This window comes from Polypterus senegalus, chromosome 8 (genome assembly GCF_016835505.1).
Source record: "Polypterus senegalus isolate Bchr_013 chromosome 8, ASM1683550v1, whole genome shotgun sequence".
Classification (NCBI taxonomy): domain Eukaryota; kingdom Metazoa; phylum Chordata; class Cladistia; order Polypteriformes; family Polypteridae; genus Polypterus; species Polypterus senegalus.
This window is the reverse complement of record NC_053161.1, coordinates 118735763-118762357: the sequence shown is the minus strand read 5'-3', so window position 1 is coordinate 118762357 and position 26595 is coordinate 118735763. Positions and strand designations below refer to the sequence as shown.

The following is a 26595-nucleotide window of genomic DNA, read 5'->3' as shown; positions in this document are numbered from 1 at the left end:
AGATTATGTGAGCAACAAAGCAGAGATTTACATTTCTTAACCTTTCAATATAAACTGATCTCCATCAAAATCATTCATGTGGCCACATAAAGCAAGATGCTCCCTCCGTGTAAGCCTCCCATTCAGGTAACATTTACTAATCCCTACTTATAACAGAATTGAACAAACTGCTACACACAGTCCGTTATTAGCTACACCAGTAGGATCTTTTGAATAATACTATCACACTGTGAAATTGTGATGGTCTTGGAAGAAAAACATGTTCATTATTTTAATAAGTCCATCAGATATCAATAAAACACAGCAAGAAGTCTTGTTCTGTTATCACTTTGTGTCACTGCACAATTATGAGTCATGGGAAGTAAGTTGCTGAAGTGGCTCCTTCATGGTTTCCTTTCACGATCCAAAGTATAAAAGTGAATACGTAAACACATTTAGGCTCAGCAAAGTACTGTAAGGTGCTGGTATTTGTTACGTTTGGCTTCTGTGCACACTTGAACCTTAGCTATCATGATGAGCATCTCTTCTTACTCTTTTCTTTTTGCTGTGGCATTGCTTTCCAAATCCTTCATAGCTTCAGAGACAACAGCCAAATTAGAAGAATCTAGGCCTCTCCATGATAGTAAAGGTACAAGCAACGCAATTGTAAAAAGAGATGTTTCTGACAAGTCTACACATATGCTTTCATCAAATCACTATCCTTTCATAGAAGGCACCATATGGAACGGAGAGGAAGGTGACTCAAAAATCATCATTACGGTAAGATATCTACTTTAAATTTAGATTTACTCTATAAGCCAAATCTCACAACAGTGGTTTTTTTTTTACATTCTTAAAAAGTATCAGCTCTTTTTAATAAAACATTTCTATTTAATATTTTGGTCTTGAATTGCAGTGTTAAAATGATTGCACAAAACTTCATTCCCCAATTCTTTGCATGCATTTGATTACTGTGTATTAGAGTTTTATCAAAAAAAATGACATTATTCTGATAAAAAATAATTTTAAATTTTATGAACACTGCAAAGACCATAGTAAAACTAAGTCAATACTTTTTTAAATATCAATAGGAACTCAATGAAATGTATGTTGGTAAAAGTTTACTAATAAAAATAATTTAAAAAAAGGAACATAATCATTATTACCTAATAATATTAATAATAATAGCCCACAACAGACTAATTCATCAGATTACAATAAAAGATTTTTCAGGCCAAGATATTACATTCATGCACCTCCCTCCTTGTCGGTAAGTATCTTTATGAAATTTTAACAGACAGATTGAGAGTGATTTGGGTGTGATGGTCAAAGAAGATCTTGATGGCTTTATGTTTCTCTCTGAAAGAGTGAAACCTTTTAAAACAAAAACGCCACCACACCACTCCTTTATGTTGCCTTATGGCCATAACACAGAGATCCCAATGCCAGAATTTGAATTTGATGGATAGATCAAAAGTTATCAGTTATTGCTTCATGTGACTCTCTGAAATTCTCTCCCTGTCTTAGACAGAACAAGCTTCTAGTCCTGTTTCTTGATTATAAAAGATGTGAAAATCTCCCAGGCTGCCAAAAATACGGGTGTTCACAACTGGAAATTCTCAACTACCTCTACAATCTGAGCACTAATTGTTTTCATATTTTTTGACATCTATATTGTTAATTTTACATTTTTAATTCAAATTTGCTAAGGTTTTACATTTTTTAGATGCTTCCATTTCTTTCAAGGTTAAAGTCAAAATATAACGAAAGAAGCAAATATACATTCAGTTATCACAACTACAAATGTAAAAGAAAAAGACATATTTTACCCTCCATTCAGTCCAATTCAAGTTACTGTTATAAAACACACTTCAGCTTAAGTCTATACACTAATTATTAACACAAATTATAACATTGAAGTACATATCCATCCTTTTCCTAACATGCTCATTCAATTGAAGGAACACTATGCATAAGTTGGTATACACCCAGGAACAGCGAGTCAATTTATACTAATGCATTTAAACACCCACACAAAGCCCTCTTACACCTGTTCATTTACTTAATGTGCACATCTTTAGGATATGGGTAAAAAAACCCATTTAGACAAAGGATATAGATATGAAAATTTATCATCAACACAGTGATTAGGGTGGGATTCAAAGTGCTAGGAATCACCCACCCATTTGTTTTATTTAAAAGCTAAATAAAATAATAAACACCATTGGCGCTAACTCTGTATGATGATCTAAGTGGATAAGCAGATTAGAAAAAAAAAATAGATTAATGAACAGGTAACAAAATCTACTTGCACCATAAAACACAGTTTTATATGTACATGTTTATTACACATAGTAAATTTCGCAATTCTTCTGTGAACAGCGCTCTTATGCAAGTTTGGATTGCCAGTATAAGTTGTTAACACCTTGCTGTCATTTGTGCAAAAACTGAAAGCTGATGTACAGAGGCAGCAAGTCACTGAAACAGATAAAAACCCTTGCTAGGATCTGTTCTTAGGAACAAACACTTTTTTTTTTTGCTGTTTAATACATAATCCTTAAAGCATAAAATTCCAAATTTGAGGATGAATGGGAGGATGGTTAGTACTTTATTTGTCCCCAGGGGAAAATCTGACTTTTGACAGAACTGGAAGAAGGATGTGGATAAGAGAACAGGTAAAAGACATGGGAAAACATATAAACACATGCAATTGACTAATCCTTTAATGTGCCTCCTTTGCTTATAAGTATATTTTACGTATGTATTTAATTATATATAAATAGATAAATATAAATAAAAATAAATAAATATTATATATATATATTATATATACATACATACATATATATATACATACACATACACACACACACACACAAATATATACACATATACATACACACAAATATACATTCACAGAGTATATAAATACATATGTAAATTCACATATACACATATATTAAAAGCAATTGTTAATTTTAAAGTGAACTTTCATTTAGCAGTTCAGCATCCTGTACAATAATTTGAAATATACAAAGTGATTAAACGTACAGTTAAAATCTTAAATATATCAATATATTAATTTTGTGAATCTACTTTACTGTTGCTGTCACAGCTTGAGAAATAACATAGGTACAAATCCAGGATAGGATACTAACTCACCTAGGGCATTCTCCTGTAGACATTTACTCATTCCGGAATATTCATTCACTAATCAACTTGTATGCACAGCCTTAGGACATGGTAGAGATACAAAGCAGAATGAAAATGAGAAAAAACATACTGGTACGTATTTGTCATAATTGTTACTTTTAAAAGTTAAATCAGTTATATTTTGTCAGTGACAGATTTTTAATATTGTATTCATTTTTAGGATTTTGACCCTAGAAGCACAAGCAAAAGATTTCAGAGCAACAAGAAACCTCTTGGGCAGACACTGTCGCTTGAAGTGCCTGTCAAACATCTTCCACTTTTTACCATAAGAGACACAGAAGGCAAAGTACAAACTTATGACACGGAAGAACGTCGGGATTCTGGAGATGAAGAGAATCCAGCTAAAACGTCAGTAGACAGGAGAGATTTTGATAGTAAGTAAAAATATTTTATAAAATTTATATTCCAAAAGAAAGAAAAATCAGAATACATTAAATGCAATAAGGCATCATTAGCAATAATAATATTTTCAAAACTTGACATTTACAGGTACAAAGCCTCTCTTATTCTAACATTATTGTAAACCTCAAATATGTTTTAAGTAAAAATGAAAAGATATAAACCAACTATAGGTTTTCAAGAAACATTTTATATCAAGTGCATCTTAGATTAAAATAAAATTAACCAACCTTTATTAAGCAAGCACCAGCCACAATACGACATTGTAATGGACTAAACAGATTTGGAAAATATATATGTTCAAGATCTGTTACATTATTATTATGGAGTCTTGGTAAAATTTATGTAGCAATGGTGGCACAAACATGTTAAAAGTCTATTCTACAATTATATCCTGTGATAAAATTAACAAAAATTCTAATTTTTTGTCTTAAGAACATAAGGAGTTTGACAAATGAGAAGTTAATCCACTCAATCGATAAAGAATTTCTTGGTAGTAGCAGTTAGAAAAAGTTTCCTGAGACTGTTGAACTTCATGGTTTCATCAAAAACTAACAAGATAAATATCTTCCTATCATAAGGATTACACAAACCAATCAAATAAATCAACTACAGTGACCAGGTAGATCCAAAATTGCATCCTACTTCAGAAATAGCTTTTATATGGAGCTATAAATACATGGCTCTTTGGATTTAGCAATTAAATGAAAGCAGTCAACTCATTAAGAAGCACACTTATGTCAGAAATGCTGCTGAGACTCATCACAGTCCTTTTTTTTTTTAAATGTATTGATTAAATGCATTTTTGTACAATTGGAGTGCAGACAGGTAAGGTGAGGTGAGACTTACACACCAACATTAGGCCACTTTGCCTAAATAGCAAATAATTGTGAAAGCAATGTTGCATTCTAAAAATGGCAAGGCAAATTTGCCACCTAGCCCTGTGCAAGCAAGGAAACATTAAAGAGATCATAAAAGTATAAATGACTTGATAGCACATGAAGATGTCAATAGTAAAGTATGTTGGTACAAAACACTATAAATCACATATTCATTCATTGAAAGAGAGAAGGTTTGCAAATGTGATCTGAACATGATTACCGATGTAGCTGCACATTAAGATTTTAGGGGAATGTTTACAGAGAATAGGAGCAGCATCTCTGAATGAATATCCACTAAGAACTGAATAACAAGATTTTTAGAGTAAAAGAGGTTATGAACACACACCAACCTTATAGGTTAACAATATGAAGACTTTGAAGTTTATGTATCATGAACCTAAAAAGGTACACTTATGATCCTATTTATATACAGTAGCGTCAGCCAACCATGAGACAATGGTAGGGGCAAGTACCTCCTAAATTGGGACAACATGTAGTTGGTGTACATGGTGTGGCCACAGTTAGACTGAATAAAGCAGCAAGGACAGAATAAAAACCTGAAGATAAACCCAAAACGCTTGAAGGGGATTCCTTATACAATACCAATCAACATGACTAATGTATCATCTTTACTTATATTTTTATCTATTTTTAGTGCTAAGGTGTATGCTGGGAAGAGTGTACAGACCATGCTGGCAGATTTGAAAATCATCGTGGACTCAATCAAGAAAGTTCCAACTTTAAAATCATAATTTATTCAAGTTTTACAATGTGTGATTGAACTAAGCAAGTGCATGTTTTTATTAAAATAACTTGTGTGTCAATGGAAAAAATGAATAAAATAAATTCAAACAAAAGTTGCCTTTACATGATTGACAAATCAATATTTTAAAATCAACCACATGATTGAATTCCTTTAAAGCAGTCTTCCACATCAGGCACTTAGCTGAACATGCAGGACTTTCAGTAGTAATATTGTAAAGACTATCATAGTGAAAATCAGTTAAATTTCAAACAAACCTTTGAGGAAAAACAAGATAAAAATTGAAACTGTGTTAATTCAAAACATCAAGAATGATGCAGGAATAATGAAAAAGTAAATATTTACAAGCACAGTGGTTTTCCACCATACTGCTATGCTTAATTAGCAAACAGCAGGTATATTAAAAAAAAAGAAGAAATTGTCGAGCAAATAGAAAGCATTCTATTCCCATAACAGAACCCAAAAGCTTGTTTTTTCTTCACTTTCTGTACATAAAAACACAGCATCTATTATAAAATGCTCACCAAAATGTAAAAAATAAACACAGAGTCCACAATTTAGAAATAAAAGCAATAATTAAAAAGAAGCCTTGTTTTGTTAAATTCAACTCAATATATGATGTTACAATCTGAAGAAGTTGGTGAGCTTTCCCTGGCCTGCAATCAACTTTTTCTTGGCTGTGGTCTTGCTGCTTTTCCCTGGTGCTCCTGGTTTGCCGTCAAATTTATTTTGTGGTTTCTCTGATGCCTCTGGTCCCCTGATGGCTTTCTTTTGAGGTGGCTCATTTTCATGACTACAGTTACCGCTTACACTGTTTACATCCACCTGTTTCCTCTTGCAGCTCTTGTTTCCTGGCTGACCGTTACTGTTCCCACTGCCCTTATTCCTCATGTTTCCTCTCTGCTGAGCGTTTCCAGAAATGGGGCCAAATGCAAGTCTTTTTATTATTAAGCTTTCATTCTCCGCAGTAAAGACTCCAGTCTCTAAGAAAAATAATAAAAAAGCTAACTTACAATTTTTGTAAAAACACAGGATTGTTAAAGTATAATGCTGTTAGACACAGATTACTTTGGCATTGTTTAGTCTTTTTCAAATGTTGGGCTACGCATGCTTTGTTCTACTAAACTGTACTAAAGGTAACTTTATAAGATCAGCGTGTCTCTATTGCCTTCTCAAAGAAATATTACTGGTTGTATGGTGAAAGGCACACTAAATTAGCTTTAAAAATCAAACACACAACTTTGACTTTCAAGGTCATAAAGCCAACATTTTTAAATAAGCCAAAACACTAACATTTAGTATGCAAAGGAAAAAGGATTAAAAAACTATGATCAATATGAAATTGGGCATATGCATTGTACCAAATGTGTCAGAAAATAAGTGATCATTTAAAATAATACTTATTTATAATAAAGGTGATTCATCACCACCTCGAACAATTCTGCTTTGTGATGCTTATATAATTGCCTCTGGAGATCTTGTATTTTTTAAGCTGGATGGATGCAATGTTGAAGTACTATCCATCTCACCGGCAAACATTTAAAGGCTGCTTCCCACCCAAACCAACGCACATCTGGCTGGAATAAATTTAGATCACCAGAATGTCACTGAGCTCAGAAAGTGTCCAAGGTCTTACTGACAGTATTGATTGATTAATTACTATTTGTACCTAGGGACTGAGGAAGGATGCATGTTAGGCCTAAAATTCTCACAGACCTGGACTATAGAACAAAGTATGCTTCTCACGTTGTGTCAGTCTTTATAGGCTGACCTAATTTTGTTTGATTAAGGAATCAATACAGAACTACAGTGGAACCTCGGTTTACGACCATAATTTGTTCCAAAACTCTGGTTGTAAACCGATTTGGTCGTGAACCGAAGCAATTTCACCCCATAGGATTGTATGTAAATACAATTAATCCGTTCCAGACCATACGAACTGTATGTAAATATATATTGTTTTTAAGTTTTTAAGCACAAATATAGTTAATTAAACCTTGGAATGCACAGCGTAATAGTAAACTAAATGTAAAAACATTAAATAACACTGAGAAAACCTTGAACAACAGAAAAAACTAACAGTGCAATAGTTTTCAAACAACTCTACAGCTCTGATCAGTGGCAAAGTTGTTTGAAAAAGTAGCTGCAAATATGCACCTGACTTTATACTCGTAAAACAAGGGTCAAATACTCAGTTCAAAATATTAGTTGGAGCTGCTTTGGGCATTCCATTTCTAAGTCCCTAAACTAATACAGCTGTTGCAGCTTACCGTATATCAAACTGGCTCATTCGCCTTGTGATCATCTTCTCCAGTACACCATATAGATCTGCAATCTGTCATACTTTTAAACCGCATAACAGAAGGTGTTCTATTGACTCAGCTGGAATGCCAAAGGATGGACGTCCAGAGCAGGGAACTGTGTCACCTGAACTGGAGTGTAGTAGAGTCCGTTCCACCTGTTCTTCGATAATTTCAAAAATAGTTTCATCTACATCCATCCATCCATCCTCTTCCGCTTATCCGACGTCGGGTCGCGGGGGCAGCAGCTTAAGCAGAGAGGCCCAGACTTCCCTCTCCCCGGCCACTTCTTCCAGGAGAATCCCAAGGCGTTCCCAGGTCAGCGGGGAGACATAGTCCCTCCAGCGTGTCCTGGGTCTTCCCCGGGGCCTCCTCCCGGCTGGACGTGCCCAGAACACCTCACCAGAGAGGAGTCCAGGAGGCATCCTGATCAGATGCCCGAGCCACCTCATCTGACTCCTCTTGATGCGGAGGAGCAGCGGCTCTACTCTGAGCCCCTCCCGGATGACTGAGCTTCTCACCCTATCTTTAAGGGAAAGCCCAGACACCCTGCGGAGGAAACTCATTTCAGCCGCTTGTATTCGCGATCTCGTTCTTTTGGTCACTACCCATAGCTCATGACCATAGGTGAGGGTAGGAGCGTAGATCAACTGGTAAATTGAGAGCTTTGCCTTACAGCTCAGCTCCTTTTTCAACACGACAGACCGATGCAGAGCCCACATCACTGCGAATGCCGCACCGATCCGCCTGTCGATCTCACGCTCCATTCTTCCCTCACTCGTGAGCAAGACCCTGAGATACTTGAACTCCTCCACTTGGGGCAGGATCTTTCTCCCAACCCTGAGAGGGCACTCCACCCTTTTCCGGCTGAGGACCATGGTCCGCTTCACACTCAGCTGCGAACCGATCCAGAGAGAGCTGAAGATCACGGCCTGATGAAGCAAACAGGACAAAATCCTCTGCAAAAAGCAGTGACCCAATCCTGAGTCCACCAAACCGGACCCCTTCAACACCCTGGCTGCGCCTAGAAATTCTGTCCATAAAAGTTATGAACAGAATCGGTGACAAAGGGCAGCCCTGGCGGAGTCCAACTCTCACTGGAAACAGGCTCGACTTACTGCCGGCAATGCGGACCAGGCTTTGACACCGGTTGTACAGGGACCGAACAGCCCTTACTCCCGGAGCACCCCCCACAGGATTCCCGAGGGACACGGTCGAACGCCTTTTCCAAGTCCACAAAACACATGTAGACTGGTTGGGCAATCTCCCATGCACCCTCCAGGACTCTGCTAAGGGTGAAGAGCTGGTCCACTGTTCCGCGACCAGGGCGAAAACCACACTGTTCCTCCTGAATCCGAGGTTGACTATCCGACGGACCCTCCTCTCCAGAACCCCGAATAGACTTTTCCAGGGAGGCTGAGAGTGTGATCCCTCTATAGTTGGAACACACCCTCCGGTCCCCTTTTAAAGAGGGGACCACCACCCCGTCTGCCAATCCAGAGGCACTGTCCCGATGTCCATGCGATTATGCAGAGACGTGTCAACCAAGACAGTTCTACAACATCCAGAGCCTTAAGGAACTCCGGCCGTATCTCATTCACCCCCGGGGCCCTGCCACCAAGGAGTTTTTTGACCACCTCGGTGACTTCAGTCCCAGAGATGGGAGAGCCCACCTCAGAGTCCCCAGGCTCTGCTTCCTCGTGGAAGGCATGTTAGTGGGATTGAGGAGGTCTTGAAGTACTCCCCCACCGACCCAGTCAGGTCAGCAGCGCACCATCCCCACCATATCACGGTGTTGACACTGCACTGCTTCCCCTCCTGAGACGCCGGACGGTGGACCAGAATCTCCTCGAAGCCGTCCGAAAGTCGCTCTCCATGGCCTCTCAAACTCCTCCCATGCCCGAGTTTTGCCTCAGCAACAACGAAGCCGTTCCGCTTGGCCTGCCGGTACCTATCAGCTGCCTCCAGAGACCCACAGGACAAAAAGTCCTATAGGACTCCTTCTTCAGCTTGACGGCATCCCTCACCGCGGTGTCCACCAGCGGGTTGGGGATTGCCGCCACGACAGGCACCGACCACCTTGCGGCCACAGCTCCGGTCAGCCGCCTCAACAATAGAGGCACGGAACATGGCCCATTCGGACTCACTGTCCCCCACCTCCCTCGGGGCGTGGTTGAAGTTCTGCGGAGGTGGGAGTTGAAGCTACTTCTGACAGGGGACTCTGCCAGCCGTTCCCAGCAGACCCTCACAACACGTTTGGGCCTACCAGGTCTGACCGGCATCTTCCCCCACCATCAAAGCCAACTCACCACCAGGTGGTGATCAGTTGACAGCTCTGCCCCTCTCTTCACCCGAGTGTCCAAGACATATGGCGCAAGTCCGGCGACACACCACAAAGTTGATCATCGACCTAAGGCCTAGGGTGTCCTGGTGCCAAGTGCACATATGAACACCCTTATGCTTGAACATGGTGTTCGTTATGGACAATCCGTGATGAGCACATAAGTCCAATAACAAGACTCGGGTTCAGATCGGGGCCATTCCTCCCAATCACGCCCTTCCAGGTCTCACTGTCATTGCCCACGTGAGCATTGAAGTCTCCCAGCAAAACGAGGGAATCCCACGAAGGTATGCCCTCTAGCACCCCTCCAGAGACTCCAAAAGGGTGGATACTCCAAACTGCTGTTTGGCGCATACGCACAAACAACAGTCAGGACCCTTCCCCCCACCCGAAGGTGGAAGGAGGCCACCCTCTCGTCCACCGGGGTAAACCCCAATGCACAGGCTCCGAGTCGGGGGACAATAAGTATGCCCACACCGGGGGCAATTCCAGAGTGGTAGAGAGTCCAGCCCCTCTCAAGATTGGCTCCAGAGTCCAAGCTCTGCGTCAAGGTGAGTCCGACTATATCTAGCCAGAACCTCTCGACCTCGCGCACTAGCTCAGGCTCCTTCCCCTTCAGAGAGGTGACATTCCACGTCCCAAGAGCCAGTTTCTGTAGCCGAGGATCAGACCGCCAAGGTCCCCGCCTTCGGCCACCACCCAACTCACACTGCACCCGACCTCCTTGGCCCCTCCCATAGGTGGTGAGCCCATGGGGAGGAGGACCCACGTTACCTCTTCGGGCTGTGCCCGGCCGAGCCCCATGGGTGCAGGCCCGGCCACCAGGCGCTCACCATCGAGCCCCACCTCCAGGCCTGGCTCCAGAGGGGGGCCCCGGTGACCCGCGTCCGGGCAAGGGAAAACGTCGTCCAAGGTTTTTATTCTTCATTGGAGGTTTTTGAACCGTTCTTTGTCTCATCCCTCACCTAGGACCAGTTTGCCTTGGGTGGCCCTACCAGGGGCATAAAGTCCCGGACAACATAGCTCCTAGAATCATTGGGACACGCAAACCCCTCCACCACGATAAGGTGACGGTTCAAGGAGGGGTTTCATCTACATCGGAGTCTAAAAGTGCCGCTAACATTGTAATTTTTCCGATAAATCTTCAATTCTCTCTCTGAAATACGTAATATCTTCGGCAGAATCCATTTCATCGGCAGTAGTAAGCATTTTTGTAATTAATTCTTGTGCTATCGATTCACCAATCAGTAACTAGAGGGCGTGTTAGAGCCCACCCTCTCAACTTTGACGAGTGAAAGTTTTATTTCAAGTCGTATTTCATGGCGGTTTGCAGGAATGTTACAGACAAAATGAAATAAATAAATAAGCAACAAAAAACATATTTCGTAACACATTTATTTATTTATGCTCACATTTCACAGTACTTTTATTTATTTACGCATTTATTTATTTAATTTTGTCCGAAATATTCCTCCATACCCTCTCTCTTGCTCGCTGCACAGGAAATGCACAGGGAGAGACCGAACATGTAAAACCGAAAGGGAAACTGGCTTGTTCGTATGCCGAGTGTGTGGTCATGAACAGAGGCAAAAGTTTGGCGAACTTTTTGGTCGTAAACTGAGTTGTATGTGTATCAAGACGTTCGTGAACCGAGGTTCCACTGTATTTTGCTCACATTCAAAAATGCCTGGTATAAAAGGAGCTTTGCTAAGAAATACTTGTGCAGATTTACATTACTAATTCAGTATTTTTAATGATATTTACAGTCAGGTCCATTAAAAAGTATTTGGATTGTGACACAATTTTCAGAATTTGGGGGATGAGGTATAAAAATGGCTGTCATTCCTAAACAGCTCACACAATATTTTTGGTAAACCCCTTAAATTAAAGGTGAAAGTCTACACTTCAATCACATAATGATTATTTGATTTTAAATCCATTGTGATGGTGTACAGAGACAAAATAATAAAAATTGTCACTGTCCAAATATTTATGGATCTGAATGTATGTACACTGTCTCAGAGTTTCTGGTTTCTCCAGGTATTCCAGTCTTAAGCAAATGCATGAAAGTTAATTGGTAACTCAATACTGGCTCAGAATGAGTGAGGTCTGTAAGAGTATGGTGATTCAGCACTGCCAGCATATACTTTAAATGGATATTGTGTTAAGAAACAAATAATAGAGAGTAATTAAAATGTTGAATTGTAGATTAAAATGACACCTGCTTCTAAAAAGTATACATTTCCTTTCACAGTTTTTTAGACTTTCTTACTTAAGAAACGGATATACAGTATATCTAGTTTGTAGCTAAAAGGACAGAAGATAATTACCGCATTAAAATTCTAAAAATCAATGTGGGCAAGTGCTAATATACCTCAAAAAGTGACATTGCTAGGAATGCAGAATAGGCTTTAATAAACAAACATTCAGATCAAAACTAGATTAATTCAGGGAAGACTATCAAGTGAACCTTGCTCATCCTTGATCAAAAGTTAACATTTAAAGATTCATACTGCATATTACTTTTACCTGTTGAATTTTCATCGACATAATGGGATGAAACAATTGCAGTTTTCAAAGTGGTAGAATTCTCTGAATTGTCATTGTATGTGCAGGCAAACTGAGATTTGAGACTATTCATTTTAACCTATAAAACAAAAAGTTTTTTTAATGAGGAAAGTCACACAAAGCTAGTCTACCAATAATAGCAAACACTAGGTTAATATCATTTATATATACAGTAAATTAAATCAAACATAGAGAAATACATAGAGAGATTGTGCTTGTCTCTTCTGTCATTAACTTTTCTTCTATTTAACCAGAAATCTATATTGCAATGAAGCCAACATTCAGCTTGAAATGTTTGCTGTTACTTCATTTTCAACATGAACGTATACACATTTTGGGTTTTAAGTATTAATGTACTTGATACATTTGATCTTCACTTAGACTTTAAAAAGTCCCATTTAAGTAAAAGTAATGCAATTTGACAAATAGGTAAATACAATTTTTCTTTAAATTATAAACCAAAATACCTTTGTATGTAAATTTAACTTAACTATTCGATTCAGCAAGTTGTTGCATTAAAATTAACTAGAAGTAGTTTAATATTTCCTAAGTGTTGACCTGGCTCTGAATTAACTGAACTAATCCAACTGCCCCCCTTTACAATTTTTTTTACACGTTTGTAATGTTTCAGCTTCTTCTTGTTTGCAAAACTCTCTCTATAGCATTTATACTAGACTAAGATGGGGATTTTGGATTTGGAATCCTGATTTGTCTCCTCTTGCTTTTGCACTTTGGGTTGTTGTTACTAAACAGTTTTGGATCAGCTGCAGCTGTTAGACAAATGTTTCTTTTCTCTTTAAAAAAAAAAATGTTTGTATATTTAGACTCAACCACAGCTAACCAGATAAAAACCCTTACCTTGCAATCACCAAGCATGAAGTTTTCCCAAGTCAAAGACTGTTTGTTTCTCAATAAATTAATAGTTTGCATTACTGCCATACACTCTGAGTGTTGCTCCACTTTGTGCCCAATGACGGTTAGGATTGGCTCTAGCTACCATGTGACATTGCTTTTTATTAGTGGGTTACCAAAAAATGGATGGATGGATTACTTCAATTGACCAATGCACAGTTTCACTAAAAGTGCAGCTTTGCAAACTGAAGCTATGCACTATTGTTCTACTTGGACAGCCAAAAGTAGTTAGAGCTTTCTAAAGGTGGATTCAAAAGCTTTGGATTTCCCTCAGAAAGAAACCATGGGGTCCTCTCTTTGGGCCCATTCATATCTAAGCATTTTTCTTGCATTTAAGCGCTAGACCAGAACACTCCTAAACTGCTTGGAAAGTTATTTGCCATTAATTTCAATGAAATTATTCAAACCTAAGCATTTTAGTAGGTAGTGGTTTAGTAAAGTCCAGCATGCGGTAATTTTAAGCGTTTTCAGCCAAACGCTTGTTCCATTGAAATCAATAGTGACATTCATAAAACACTGATAGTAAATAAACAGAACAAAAAACAAAAGAGTGTTTCAAAGTATTTTTTACAGGAAGTCAATGCATTTATGAAACATTGCATTGGAACTAGAAAGAAAAAAAGATGCTGGTATCACCATGTATTAGTGTGCTTGGGTTGTCTAGTGGCAGCTATTCAAGTGGCGGTGAAGTATGTAAATACCTTCCAATTAAGTGAATAGAATTAAAGAAAAGTTTAGGTATACACTAGTTTTAATCATATTAAAATTAAGGACATATGTTTTAACATATAAGTAGAGTGATAGCGTAGAGCTGCATGCCATCCTCACAGCAGCAAATGTGAGGGGTCTACATGTGTTGCTAGTGCATTTCTGGACTGATTAATATTAGTGAGTGTGTTTAACTGAACATTACTACATATTTTATTACTGAATAGTGTAAATGTGTCAATAATAACTTTCATTTAAGAAAATATATTTAGTCCTTCATTTAATATAAGCCCCATATTTATATGAAAACAAAGTATGTTCAATTCTTTTGAGCTTATTACCGCTGAGCATAATTCCCCCCCTTCCTCACCTGGGGCGGCATGTATAAACGGTGCATAAATGCGCAAATGCTGCGTACACCAGATTCCATGCCTATGTCGAGATTTATAAAAACTAAACTTGGCATAATGCCACACACATTTTCATGGCAGCCTCAGACCGTATCATTTACAAATTTAAAACACTTGATTGTAATCAATCTGTAACAATGTAATGGTGCACAGAATTGCCAAACTATTCCAACTACCATGGCTGCTTTAGCATGGTTAGCAAAATTAGGAGAGAATTCGAATTTAGATAAACTGATTTCTTGACTCATGATGATGACTAGCTTCTAAGTTGATTTAGATTTCTAAGAACAATTCTCTTAGAGCTCTGTGGTGAATTGTGGCCGGCTTTACAAAGGCAGACTTTGAGGAATTACGCTCTACCTGTTCCTTTCCTAGTTCTGCACACTCTTCGAGTTTTTAGCCACAGGAGGTTTTCACTGTGAACCGGCTGACCAACCAGGTATTTCTCAGTTGTCACCGAGATGTGCCATGCTAACTGTAAAGTTATCTGCTTGTCATCCAAATATATAAAATTTCCTTACACTATGGTTGACAGGCAAACATCAAAGCGCAATTTGCAGCAACGTCCGGTTTTCCCAAATGTAGCCAGAGCAATCGACTGCACGCACATTGCTTTAAAGGCACCTTCTGAGAATGAATTTGCTTATGTAAATAGAAAGCATTTCCACTCTATTAATGTAAAAATTATCTTTGATGCGAAAATGCTTCTCATTAATGTTGTGACAATATATACAAGTGTCTCGTCAATAACAGCAGCAGATCACTGCTCAAACTGTGTGAGCCCCAGAATTCCGCCACTTTCTCCAGTGGTGTTGACACTCTGACTGTGGGCTGCGACTCGCCTTTTCACATCAACTTTGAGATCTTATCACTTCTCTTTTTATTTCGGGAGCTGTGTAGCTTTCAGAATTTGAACTTTTCAGTGCCTCCACAGCACTGTGCCATTCCAATTTCCTTTTGTTGCTTATACCACTGCTTAAGCCACCAAATAGTATGTTTTTCCTTGTCTCCACTTCACTGAGCAGGACCTCCAATTCTCATTCACTGAAATTCTTTTTTTACATGTGGTTTTGCCATTGTCTCATAACAAAACAAAGAACAGAGGGGGTAATTTATAGTGATTTGCATATTGAAGCTGATAAAATTCTTCGAGTCGGGGTGGGGCTGTAGGCTTGTAATGTGTGTTAAAATTCATGTTGATTTGGATTTATAAAATGAAAATGTGTAGAATTGAATCTGAATCTTTCAGTGTGCATGCGCATTCCTAGTTTTGTCCATACACCATGCTTTAGTGTGAATTCTATACCTTGCATTATATATGAGTCCAGCAGATGGCAATTTTTTTTTTTTTGTGAAATAATGCCATGTTTTTTTCTCATCATATATCACTGCATATATACATATCAACACCCATGTGTAATCCTGGAAATTCTAAGGATGCTGCCTCCTTCATAGACAATCCATAATTTTCTTCTTGATCCCCTTTGCTGCAGAACAAAGTGAAACTAATATGTGCGATTACAATGCAGACACCACCTGCTCATCAGTACTGTATTCACATGGAAATGATGGCAATCATGTTTTCCCTGCAAAATGCTTCTTTGAAAAATGGTATTAGAAATCTTGAAAAACACTAAACAAATGCTGAAATGTTACAATGCTTAAGTATGAATGGTTCCTTGAGGCTGCCAAGAACATTAGCTCTTTTAGAAGAAGCAGGTAGGACTGGTAGAAGTGTTGACTTTTTTCCTATTTTTAGATTATTGCTGTAAATACAGAATAATAGAAAGTGTTGTAATGCCTGATAAAAACAGATGAAGACAGATAAAAAGACAAAATGTTGCAATTTTCACAAATTTCTTTAGATCACAGCATGTGTACCAAAATCTGAAGCACTTTCAAGCTTAATTCAAAGTTTCTCATTTTATGTACATGTGGAAAAAATTACTAATAATCAACTAATTGTGTGCAAATACTTTTTTTGCACCTGTTTTTAATTATTCTTTTAACTGAGGAAACATAAATGAAGGTGCATGCACTTTTTCACAAAAGAATAGCAAATATCTGGCTTCTTCTTGTCTTTTGAATATAATTTTTAAAAAAAGTTATTTATTAGCTTTACCTTGGTGAAGACAAAGCATACATGAAATATATCTATATTTTATATACACCATATAATTCAAATAAGGTGCAATTTCCTACAACAGACAAAAACTGTAATTTATACTAACTAATACATGTTCTATCTAGGAAGTGTTTCATCTCAAGAATAAAAATAGACCAATATGAACCAATGTCCTATAAATACTGTTCCTCAAGCACTGTATATAATAACAATGTAGCCTACTCCTTTGACTCCATTATTGATGTTCTAAGACCATTGGAGGAATATGAGGAAGAGCTACAAAAACACCAATGACTTAATGTGTATCAAGAGTTATCAAAACAAGATCACTAAATTGATATAGAGTGTGATGGCTAGTTAGTGGTGGCTACAGCATAGCATGACTGAAAACACACATTTTCCCATTACAGTTATCAACTAAATGCAAAAGATTAAAACAGTATAATTAGCTATTGGAATCTAAACCATGGGAAACAGGAGAAAAGGCCAAACCTTAAATCAACAATCCAACCAAAATTATAAGAAACTAAACTTCACATAGTATAGTCTGGAAAACACATGGAAGGCAGAGAATGATGTTACTGAACAATATTAATGAGAACAAAGTGTATAGTACTAGAGAGTAAAAAGTAAGATTCAAGATAAGAAAAAATTGGAATTGGCATTCTATGACAAGGACATGCCTAGAAGCCGAAAACCAATGAATGAATCTTTGGGATATGGGAGGAAAATATAAGTAATTAAAGAAATCTGAGGCAAACAGAAGTAGGATATTTAAACTCCTTGGAAACACAAGGTAGTGGCACAAAAATATGTGGACAAGTTTCACCATCTTACTGCATCCTGCAAGCTTGTTATTGATATCAGCAGTTCTTTAACCCAGAAAAGTAATCAGCAGCAGCTATCCAAGTCAGAATGTCTAGCGTATATTTGAGGGGTTGTTGTTTGTTTATATAGGTATCTGCATGCATACATGCATGCATACATGCATACATACATGCATACATACATGCATACATACATGCATACATACATACATGCATACATAACTGTTCTGGTGCATATAAGTTGATAAATACTTTGTATGTATTTATTTGTATGGTTAAGTACCCCCATCCCCTTTTAGGACTGAGTCCCTTTGTAATTTTACGACAGGGTTGGGGGAAGTGCCTCAAAACCATTTTGGCAAGTAATTCTCTGCAGGGCTCTCAATCAACCCCAACAGGAAAACCAGACTGCCTATCTGGCAAACATCAGCTCAACAAACGGTTTTGGGGGCAGGTGTGAAGGTATTCTGTGCCTTATTGGTCTGAAGTATGGTTGTTTGGAATTGGCTTGTATTAGAAGTATCATGTTGCCCTATTGGCTATAGGGTTTGGACAGAGAATCTATACATTTGCTTGCTTTACCCCTCCCTCTCTCTCTCCCACCAACTGATGAAGGAGCATCTCACACACCATGAACTGAAAAGGACAACACAATGACGAGCACAGCTCAGCAGCCATATTGAGACAGGCACGTAGCCTGTTCTGAAGGAAGCTGACCAAAAATGATGCCTTAACTAGAGACATTTAAAATAACTAACAAGTCTGTGTGCCACCTAAAACTACACATCAGCATGTATCAGGTTGTATGGTTGCCAATATTCAAATGTACTTTGCTTGTTATTATTTATGAATATTATCAATATTTAAAGTGTAACTTAACTCCTGCTTGTCATTTACTACACCTAATTGCCTGAGATTATAACTTTTGAAGGGAAGGTGGGAAGAAGTAATATACTACAACACCTTATAAACAGTGGTAAGTCTATGGGATTTGAGGCATTGTGACAAAAACTACACATTAATAATACAAAACGGGAAAGTACAGTGTTATATTAGTCTACCAACACAAAACACACACATACATACATACATACATACAGTGGACTATGGCCGGCAGCTTATCTCGGCCAATACCCCCAAGCCACCAGAGGGAGCACTCCCTGCGACGTGGAGATTCCCCGAATTCCAGCAGGGCATCATGGACTATGGAGTTTTAACACATAACCCTGCTGGATAACGTCAGGGCCGCCAGGGGACGCTACAGGGAGGCACAGAGACGTTTATTTTCCATACAGCCTGGAAGTATGTGCCAGTCACATGGACAGAAGAAATGACACACTTCCGGGTTGAAGAAAAGGAGTTTTCACCTGACCCGAAGTGCTGGATAATCACATGGACTGAGGGATCAGAAGCACTTCTCGGTCAGGAACTATAAAGGACTGTGGGAGATCCCAGATGGGCGAGCGGAGTCGGGTGGCAGGAGGACAACGCGTCTGGGAATGGAGAATTTGTTTATTGCATTGGTTATTGCTTATTGCTTATAAATATAGTGGAGTGGAGGGTGCTTTGTTCACTTTATTATTGTTCGAAAATAAATAATTGGACTTTTATCTAGTGTCTGGCATCTGATCTGAGGGTTCAAGGGGACGACAGCACCCCCATCAATCACAGTGGCGTAGTCAGCAGGATTCTCTGGCCGTCGATTTGGCAGAGGACCTGATTAAAAATTCTGTGGACAGAGAACCCCAAGAAGACAGTGTCAAGACACGCAGAAAAAAATTGCCAAAACCCTAATACACAGTCCGTCATGGGGAAAAAGGAGCTCAAGTAGAGCAAGTGGAGGTCCTATGTTTGTCAAGGGAGGGAGGTAGGTAGGTATCTACCTACGTACCTACCTACCTTTCTTGAGCTTCTGTAAAATTTAAATTTCCCCGTTGGGGGTCAAATCAAGTATATCTAATCTATTTTTATATTATCCTACACAAAGGCATACTAGATACTGTGTTACACAAACACAAAACACCCCATGGTAATTGTTGGTCCTGTTTGTGCACCATTATTGGCAAAAATTTTGCTCAGATACTTTGGAATACACAAAATATACACTATCTATCATTTTAACAGGCTATCAGTATAAGCATATTTTAAATTAGACTTAATTGAATCATATAGAGATATGCAATTGAAAACTAAAAGCCTTGTCACTTTCATAGAATAAATATAAAAGGATCAGCAGATTGATACATTGTCTCACAAAAAATTATGTAATAGCAAAAGATAGACAAAGGTGAAAGTGTACACTTCCTATCATATATATAGTTTAATTATCAAAACAAAAAAAAGAACAGTTTCACCTGATAAATAAAATGATAAACAAAAACTGACCTTCCAGATGAAAAAAATGAGAAACTATTAAGAATTCTAAACATGAAAAATAAACACAATACATATCATTCCTGACGTAATTTTTTACTTCATATTTGCAGTTACTTCTAAGCTAAACGTACACTATAGAACACAAAAAATAATACATTACTCCAGTCACTTTAACAGCAGCAGAACATTCATTTGAGGTTTCTTCGTTTGGGACCCTTTCATTGTTCTGCTCAATTTTTTTTAAAGTAAATCCATTTTATGAACAGAGAACTGTGTTTTCTTTTCTTCATTTTGGAGAAAAGTCAGGATAAACAAAATATTATCATTGTCATCATCTCCTTGCAAAACAACAGTAGTGCAGTTTTGGTTAGCTAACAGCACAGACTGTAGAACACAACATTCAGGGTAGGCTGAAACTAAAAGGGAAATAACCAAGCAATGATCATCATCACTGAATTTTTATTTTAGCATATTTTCTTCTAAACCTAGAAATGGCCACCGAGTGTATTAACAGCATAATATAATAAATTACTTTTAGCAACCCTCTATAGTTTTGTTCTTGAGAATTTCAGAGGGAATAAAGAGTTAGTTGGGCCCAGGACCCTATGGACGTCCCATATATTTTACCTTGCATACAGGTGTATATAAATTGAATCTACTACAGATGCTTCCTTTTCAGAAATCTGAACACCTGTCTCTAAAATGGGTCCCTAATCTGTGACATTGTATTTTATAATAAAAATATAATAAAAAACACTTCTCTACGCTGCAAACAACCATGCTGTGCACAGCTGTGAACCTCCAATTAATGGTTCACAGAAGGGATAATTAGAAGGAATACCAGCAATAAACTCTCACGCCTTAATCTTGCATGTTTTCCTGCTCTTACAAGATGTTATTATTAATTTCTCTTGAGAGTGTTTGTTTTTATTTTCCTTTTACTTTCATGATGGTATTAAGGGGATTTATGATATTAAACAGTGATCCTTCAAATCTTTTTAAGTCGTGAAAAGCCTTGGAAACAGGGAAATAATGTTTTTGGTTACAACAGAGAACATCAAAAAATTCCCAAGAACAGATTTTGAAACTTTTAACACACACCTTCCTGCACCTAAAACAACATATCAAAACTGAGGTTGCAATCCAATCTTGCATACATAAACATTGAATCTTTTTATGATACCTGTGAGATTGCATTTCAAAATCGTTTCTTCCTTTTGAACATGTGACAAAATATAAATTATTAAAAAAAAAAAAGAAAAAAAGTAAAAATAATGGCACCTATGCTTTCAATGGTAAAAACCAGGTTTATTCCATTCTGACCAAAAAAAAAAAAAAATCACACATCATACTGCACTTTTCTTTTTCTGTTTTAGTTGCCAAGAATGAAGCATGAAATCCAATATCTTTGGGAACCCAGAATTAAGTAATGCTACCTCCCCCTTTTTGATCTCATGAACTGATGCCATGTCAAACCCTCAGGAGATGTGTAGACAGCTGAATTTAACAAGATTTAATCATTCACCCATTTTCTACCCTGATTAATCCAATTTAGGGTCAAAAAAGTAGAACCAATCCCAGCAGCATCAATCACAGATAACAGCCAACACTCAATAATAACATTGGCTCCAGACCATCACAGTTTGCACTTACTTTGTGTCAATTTATAGCCACTAATAAACCTAGCATATTTTTTTCAGATTAAGGAGTAAGACTTGGATAAATACTGGGAGAACATGCCAACTATACACTGATGGTTACCATTTCAAATCTAAGACTGTGGAGCTGTGAGGTAGCAATACATCCATTGCACAATTGTTAGTTATTTAAACATTATTCTTCTATATTTTAAAGCCTAAAGGGTTGCACAAGAATATCCAGGATCAAACTTGCAGTTAACGTTAAAGTGATAGAAGAAAACTTGAAAGAAATATACATCAATGGAGAAGTCATGAAGTCATAGTTATGCCAGTTCAGAGAGAAGTGCTATTGGGCAAAACAGAAAGACCTCTGGGTTGAATTGGAGCTACTACATATCTACAACAATTCAAGCCATGTTTTTACTCTTTGAAACGATGGCTACAACCCTTCTACCAGGGAGTTTACCACCTTTAGTGGTGTTCCTCTTTTGTCCGATTTCAATCCCCTTCTGCACACTTAATGTCAATATATGTGTGAGGTGTCATATTTTGCCATCTTTGTATTGAAAACCCTTGAAAACTACTTCAAGATATCTTATCCTAAAGCATCCCAGTTCTTCAAAGGTTCAGGTTAAGTCGCCAATAGCCTGCTCCAACATAGAAGGATTCTGTGAAACTTCTATGAAGCCACACATTTTACCAAATTAATTCAAGAGGGTTAATTTTTCACAGATAGCTGTCTAAGAGTTTAGAAAAAAAATGTGAACAAACAAACAAAAACTGAGCTTTGGCATTGATGTTTGCCCTTGGTTTACCTTCTGATTTCTAAAGATGCCAACATCTTTTCTGAATTTAATGACACGATCGAGTACACATTGCTCAGTGCACTTTAACACCTGCAGCAAATTGGCTGCAAGCGCTGTTGTGTGCCATACAACATAGTACACCCAAGAGAAAATTAAACAAGTTTAAATTTCGCCAACACAAACATGTTTAATACTGTTGGCTGCTAGAATGCATTCCTCTGGGAATGAACTTGCTGCTTTTCAACACATGTCTGATAATTACCCAGAATATACAGAGCTTCTGGTACAGCCAGACCTTGCAAAAGCAGCATTGTACAAAGTACCAGGTCTGTGATATCAACTTTAAAATCGATTTAAAAAGATAGAAGCTCCAGTCCAGTACCTTCATGAATCTTATGTTAGACATATACTACATACTTGCTCACAGTGGAGCAGTAAAATGCTTGGTTGTTTTTGTTTTTAAAAGTATTTTAATTGAGGTTTTTGGAAGGTATATTAGAATTCCTACTGGACAGATGCATCTTTTGTTCTTGGATTTTTGGCTGTTTGGGTAGGTGGCATTATAAAGTGCTGGATTTCACTATACAGTTGAAAGTAAAACACGCTCAATTTTGAGTAACTCAATTTTGCATTCTGCTATTCTTGTTTTGGAACCAATTCCACTATATAAATTTAACACTAACCCAGCTGCAAAAAGAGTGGACAATAATTCATGGGTCTAAGATAAATTACTACACTCTCATTCTCCAAAGTCATGACTTTGGAATTGGAATAAACATTCAGCAAGCAGTCTGTAGACATGCCCATTGATGCTTTAAATATATTCTTTTAAATATTATGGATTTCAACGTTAGAATTGCAAACTACTCAAAAAAAACAAAAATGTCCAAATTGACTGAAAACAATGCTTCTACTTAGTATGTCGGCACAAATGGTATGTGTCTTCAGACGTTGGGAGATGTTGTGGAAATAAAATTTTTACCCTTCACCAAATACCAAGAATGTAGTGATGAAACTGCTTCAGTGAATTTAAATTATTATTGGTGTGTAGCAGTGCTAGAGTTGGGAAATTATATATTACATACACGCACATTTATATTATTTATTTATTTATAATAAAATAAAAAGACACCCACATACCAAGCACACACTAGGGACAATTTAGGATTGGCAATGCACCTAACCTGCATGTCTTTGGACTGTGGGAGGAAAAACCCTCACAGACACGTGGAGAACATGCAAACTCCACGCAGAGAGGACCCGGGAAGCGAAGCCAGGTCTCCTTACTGCGAGGCAGCAGCGTTACCACTGCGCCACCCAATTTTATATTATATTAATATAATACATATACATACACACACACACACACACACACACACACACCCATGCCCCAGGCTTCAAGTTACCCCATATTCATCTGCACTTCGACACAAGTATATAATTATTGTGGCAAAGCATCTCAAGCTTATTGTTAAAAAGTTTACAAAATAATTACACATACAATCATAGGTGAAATATGGACTATAATTTGGACATAAATGCACTATTGGTATTGTATAACAAGGTCTCGGATACAAAACTGATTCACACCAAAACATATTACGATGATTTTTACTGAACATGCTGTAATCAGGAAATAAACACATTTTAGTTTGTTACATTATATTCAGCACAAAGCCTGATACATGTTTTTGTTGGGGAAATTTGGAAGGTATATAATATTAACATAAATGAGATGTTTTAGAGTAGGTTTCAATATTTTAATATCTTCCTCAGCAGGGATTGCAACTATCATTATTATTTCAGATTTGAAATTATTAGCTATGGTATTATACTCCGCAAGCTTAAATATTTGGTTAGCCTATAAGACACGATTCTTGCTTAGCTTACTATTACTTTTTAAAATAGTTTTCAATACATACTGAAGTCAAAGACAGTACTCCCTTATTTCTGCTTGCAGTGCCCCCTCAGATTTGGAGTTGTAACAAATTTTTTCTTGTCATTAAATAGGTTTCCAAATCCATTACATTATTTCTTTTATCAAGATACTACTCAGCAGTATTCATAAACAAAATAGAATAAGACTTAATAAAATTTTACTGATTAACTATTTTAAATAGTAGAGGGGTAACAATATTTTGTCCTTAAAATCATAATAAACAACACACTTTTACTTTGCCTTGGTTTTGCAAAAAGTAAATGGAATACTGACCAATCAAAGCACTTGAACTTTAGTTTAGATGAATGCACACAACATTTAAAACTTGCAATCTGAAATTAATTTGAGTTAAATGTTTAGTCTTTACAATTCTACACTATTCAAGACCTTTTCTTTGTAGCTAGGCCCAATAAGCTTGCCAATTTTGCCTTGCTAATTTTTTCCAAAATAATACTGAGCTGAAGTGTAAAGGTCCCAAAAGTCTTACTCTCTTCTACACTACTTGGTATTTATTTTTTATGTATTATGTGTGTCTTCTGTTCTCTTTGCGAAGAAAAACTTTCGAACATTTGCAAGAAATCTACCCTTAACAAGTTACCATGTTTGTCCTGGAGTTCTTGCTCAAGAACTTAAAGTTATAACTGGGAATTACAAAACTAATTCACTTCATAATTAGAGAGAGAAAAAAAAAACTTCAATTACATTGCCTCTTAAATCTGTTTGCTTAAACTGAAACGGTTAAGCTCCTTCACTCTTTCCTCAAATCACATATCTCTCAGGCCCAGGTTCATCCTGGTCACTCAGGAGCAGAGCTTTGGAGTTATTGCATCATTGACATTGATGGAAACACCATCAGACCCCCATGGTATTCTACAAAGGAATTAAGTTGTTGGATGTTGAGAGAACGATTTAGAGAAAGTTTTTGACCAAGTACCAAGAAAGGTGGTTTACTGGAGTCCAAAGAGGAAATGAATTTCACAAAAAGTAATTTGGGTTGTGAATTCAATGTATAAAGGAGCTAAAATGACTGTTAGAAATGGAAATGGAGACACAGCATTCCTTAAAATCTGGGTTGATGTTCATCCAGGGTCTTGTCTCAGTCCATTTCTTATCATAATTGGCATGGATGCAGTCACTGAATTTGTCAGAAAAGAAGCTCAGTGGGATATGGTACATGCGGATTATATGATTATAGCGGATGACTCAGCCACTAATCTGCACAAAAAGGCTGAAACAATGGCAAAAGGTGAATGAAAATAAAGAACTTTTGGATAAATTGCAGCAAGTCTGAAACAATGGTAGGCTCAAAAACAGATAAGCTCCTAAGGATCATTGACTGCAGAAGAAATACTTGAATACTCTAAAACAAGTAGGAACATTAAAATATCTAATGATTAGTGGCAAAGGAGGATGCAAGGTGAATGTGAGACACAGGATTAATGCTGTATGGCAGAAGTGGAGTTGTGTGTGATAAGAAAATGCTAATTACAATTAAAAGGCAGGTGTTCAAAACAATGATTAGACCTGTGTTGACATATGGAGCAGAAACATATACATTAAGAGGAGGAGGAACTCCTGGAAACAACTGAAATGATAATGCTGAGATGGATTCTAGGAGTTTGCTGAAGGATAAGAAAAGGAATGAGGATATTCACTGCAACTCCAGGAATAGCCACCATTGGCTTTGAGCCATAATGAATTGTTCAATATTGTATATACATTGTGTTCTCTGTTGATTATTCTGTCTGTGTGCTTGATCTAAGTTCAAGGTCATTATTATGTGTACTGAGTACATAGTGTATATCATACAATGAAATTACAGTACACCTAGCACTGTTTTTCAGAACAGTAACAATAATACAATGCCAAGAAAAGACACACAAACAAATACTGTATTATCAAGGGATTTTAGATTGTGGTGCAAAAACTCATAAATGCCATATGTGAAAAGCATAAATATAGATGATATAATAGTTTAAGGGGGAGGGAAGGATGCCAGTTTTAAAATACACAAGAATATTAGATTCACCTTCTACCACTATGCCACAGTGATTCACTGTATTAGTCTAACAGATACATTTTTTCTTGATGAAAAGTGAAATTACCATTCAAACTTTCAAGTGCTATCCAAATAACCAGAAGGAACTAAGGCTACAATATCTTTAAGCTTTAATCAAAGCAGAATGCTTTAAGTTAAACAAATTCAGGAAACTTCTAATTGCCGTGGGAGTATTCCATTCCATTGAAACTGCTTTAACAATAAAAATTTCAAGCAAATGAGTAATAACTAAATTTGCCATCTGCTAACCCTATCAAAGACTCTGTAATCAAGCTTTTCACAAAATGTTTATAGCATACTTTGGAAAAGAAACAGGTCTTTTAGTAAAGAGAAATTGTATGTTGATTTA

General features: G+C 37.4%; 2 protein-coding genes across 2 annotated transcripts in view; one reads left to right on the top strand and one right to left on the bottom strand.

Moving 5' to 3' along the window:
• The first annotated feature begins 462 nt into the window (after nucleotides 1–462).
• pmch (pro-melanin-concentrating hormone) lies at nucleotides 463–5215 on the top strand. Its single transcript, XM_039761712.1, has 3 exons — nucleotides 463–759; nucleotides 3353–3566; nucleotides 5128–5215. Exons 1-3 carry the CDS (start codon nucleotides 511–513, stop codon nucleotides 5175–5177), a joined length of 513 nt encoding a protein of 170 aa, XP_039617646.1. The 5' UTR covers nucleotides 463–510; the 3' UTR covers nucleotides 5178–5215.
• Nucleotides 5216–5465: 250 nt separating this feature from the next.
• The window catches only part of LOC120534258 (PARP1 binding protein), a 67864-nt gene continuing 46734 nt past the window's right edge, over nucleotides 5466–26595 (bottom strand). Inside the window, exons 10-11 of the mRNA XM_039761710.1 lie at nucleotides 12406–12523; nucleotides 5466–6218 (exon numbers count right to left, since the gene is read on the bottom strand). Of these exons, the coding sequence (XP_039617644.1) occupies nucleotides 5857–6218; nucleotides 12406–12523 (480 nt within the window). The 3' untranslated portion in view covers nucleotides 5466–5856. The remainder of the gene's footprint in view (nucleotides 6219–12405; nucleotides 12524–26595) is intronic.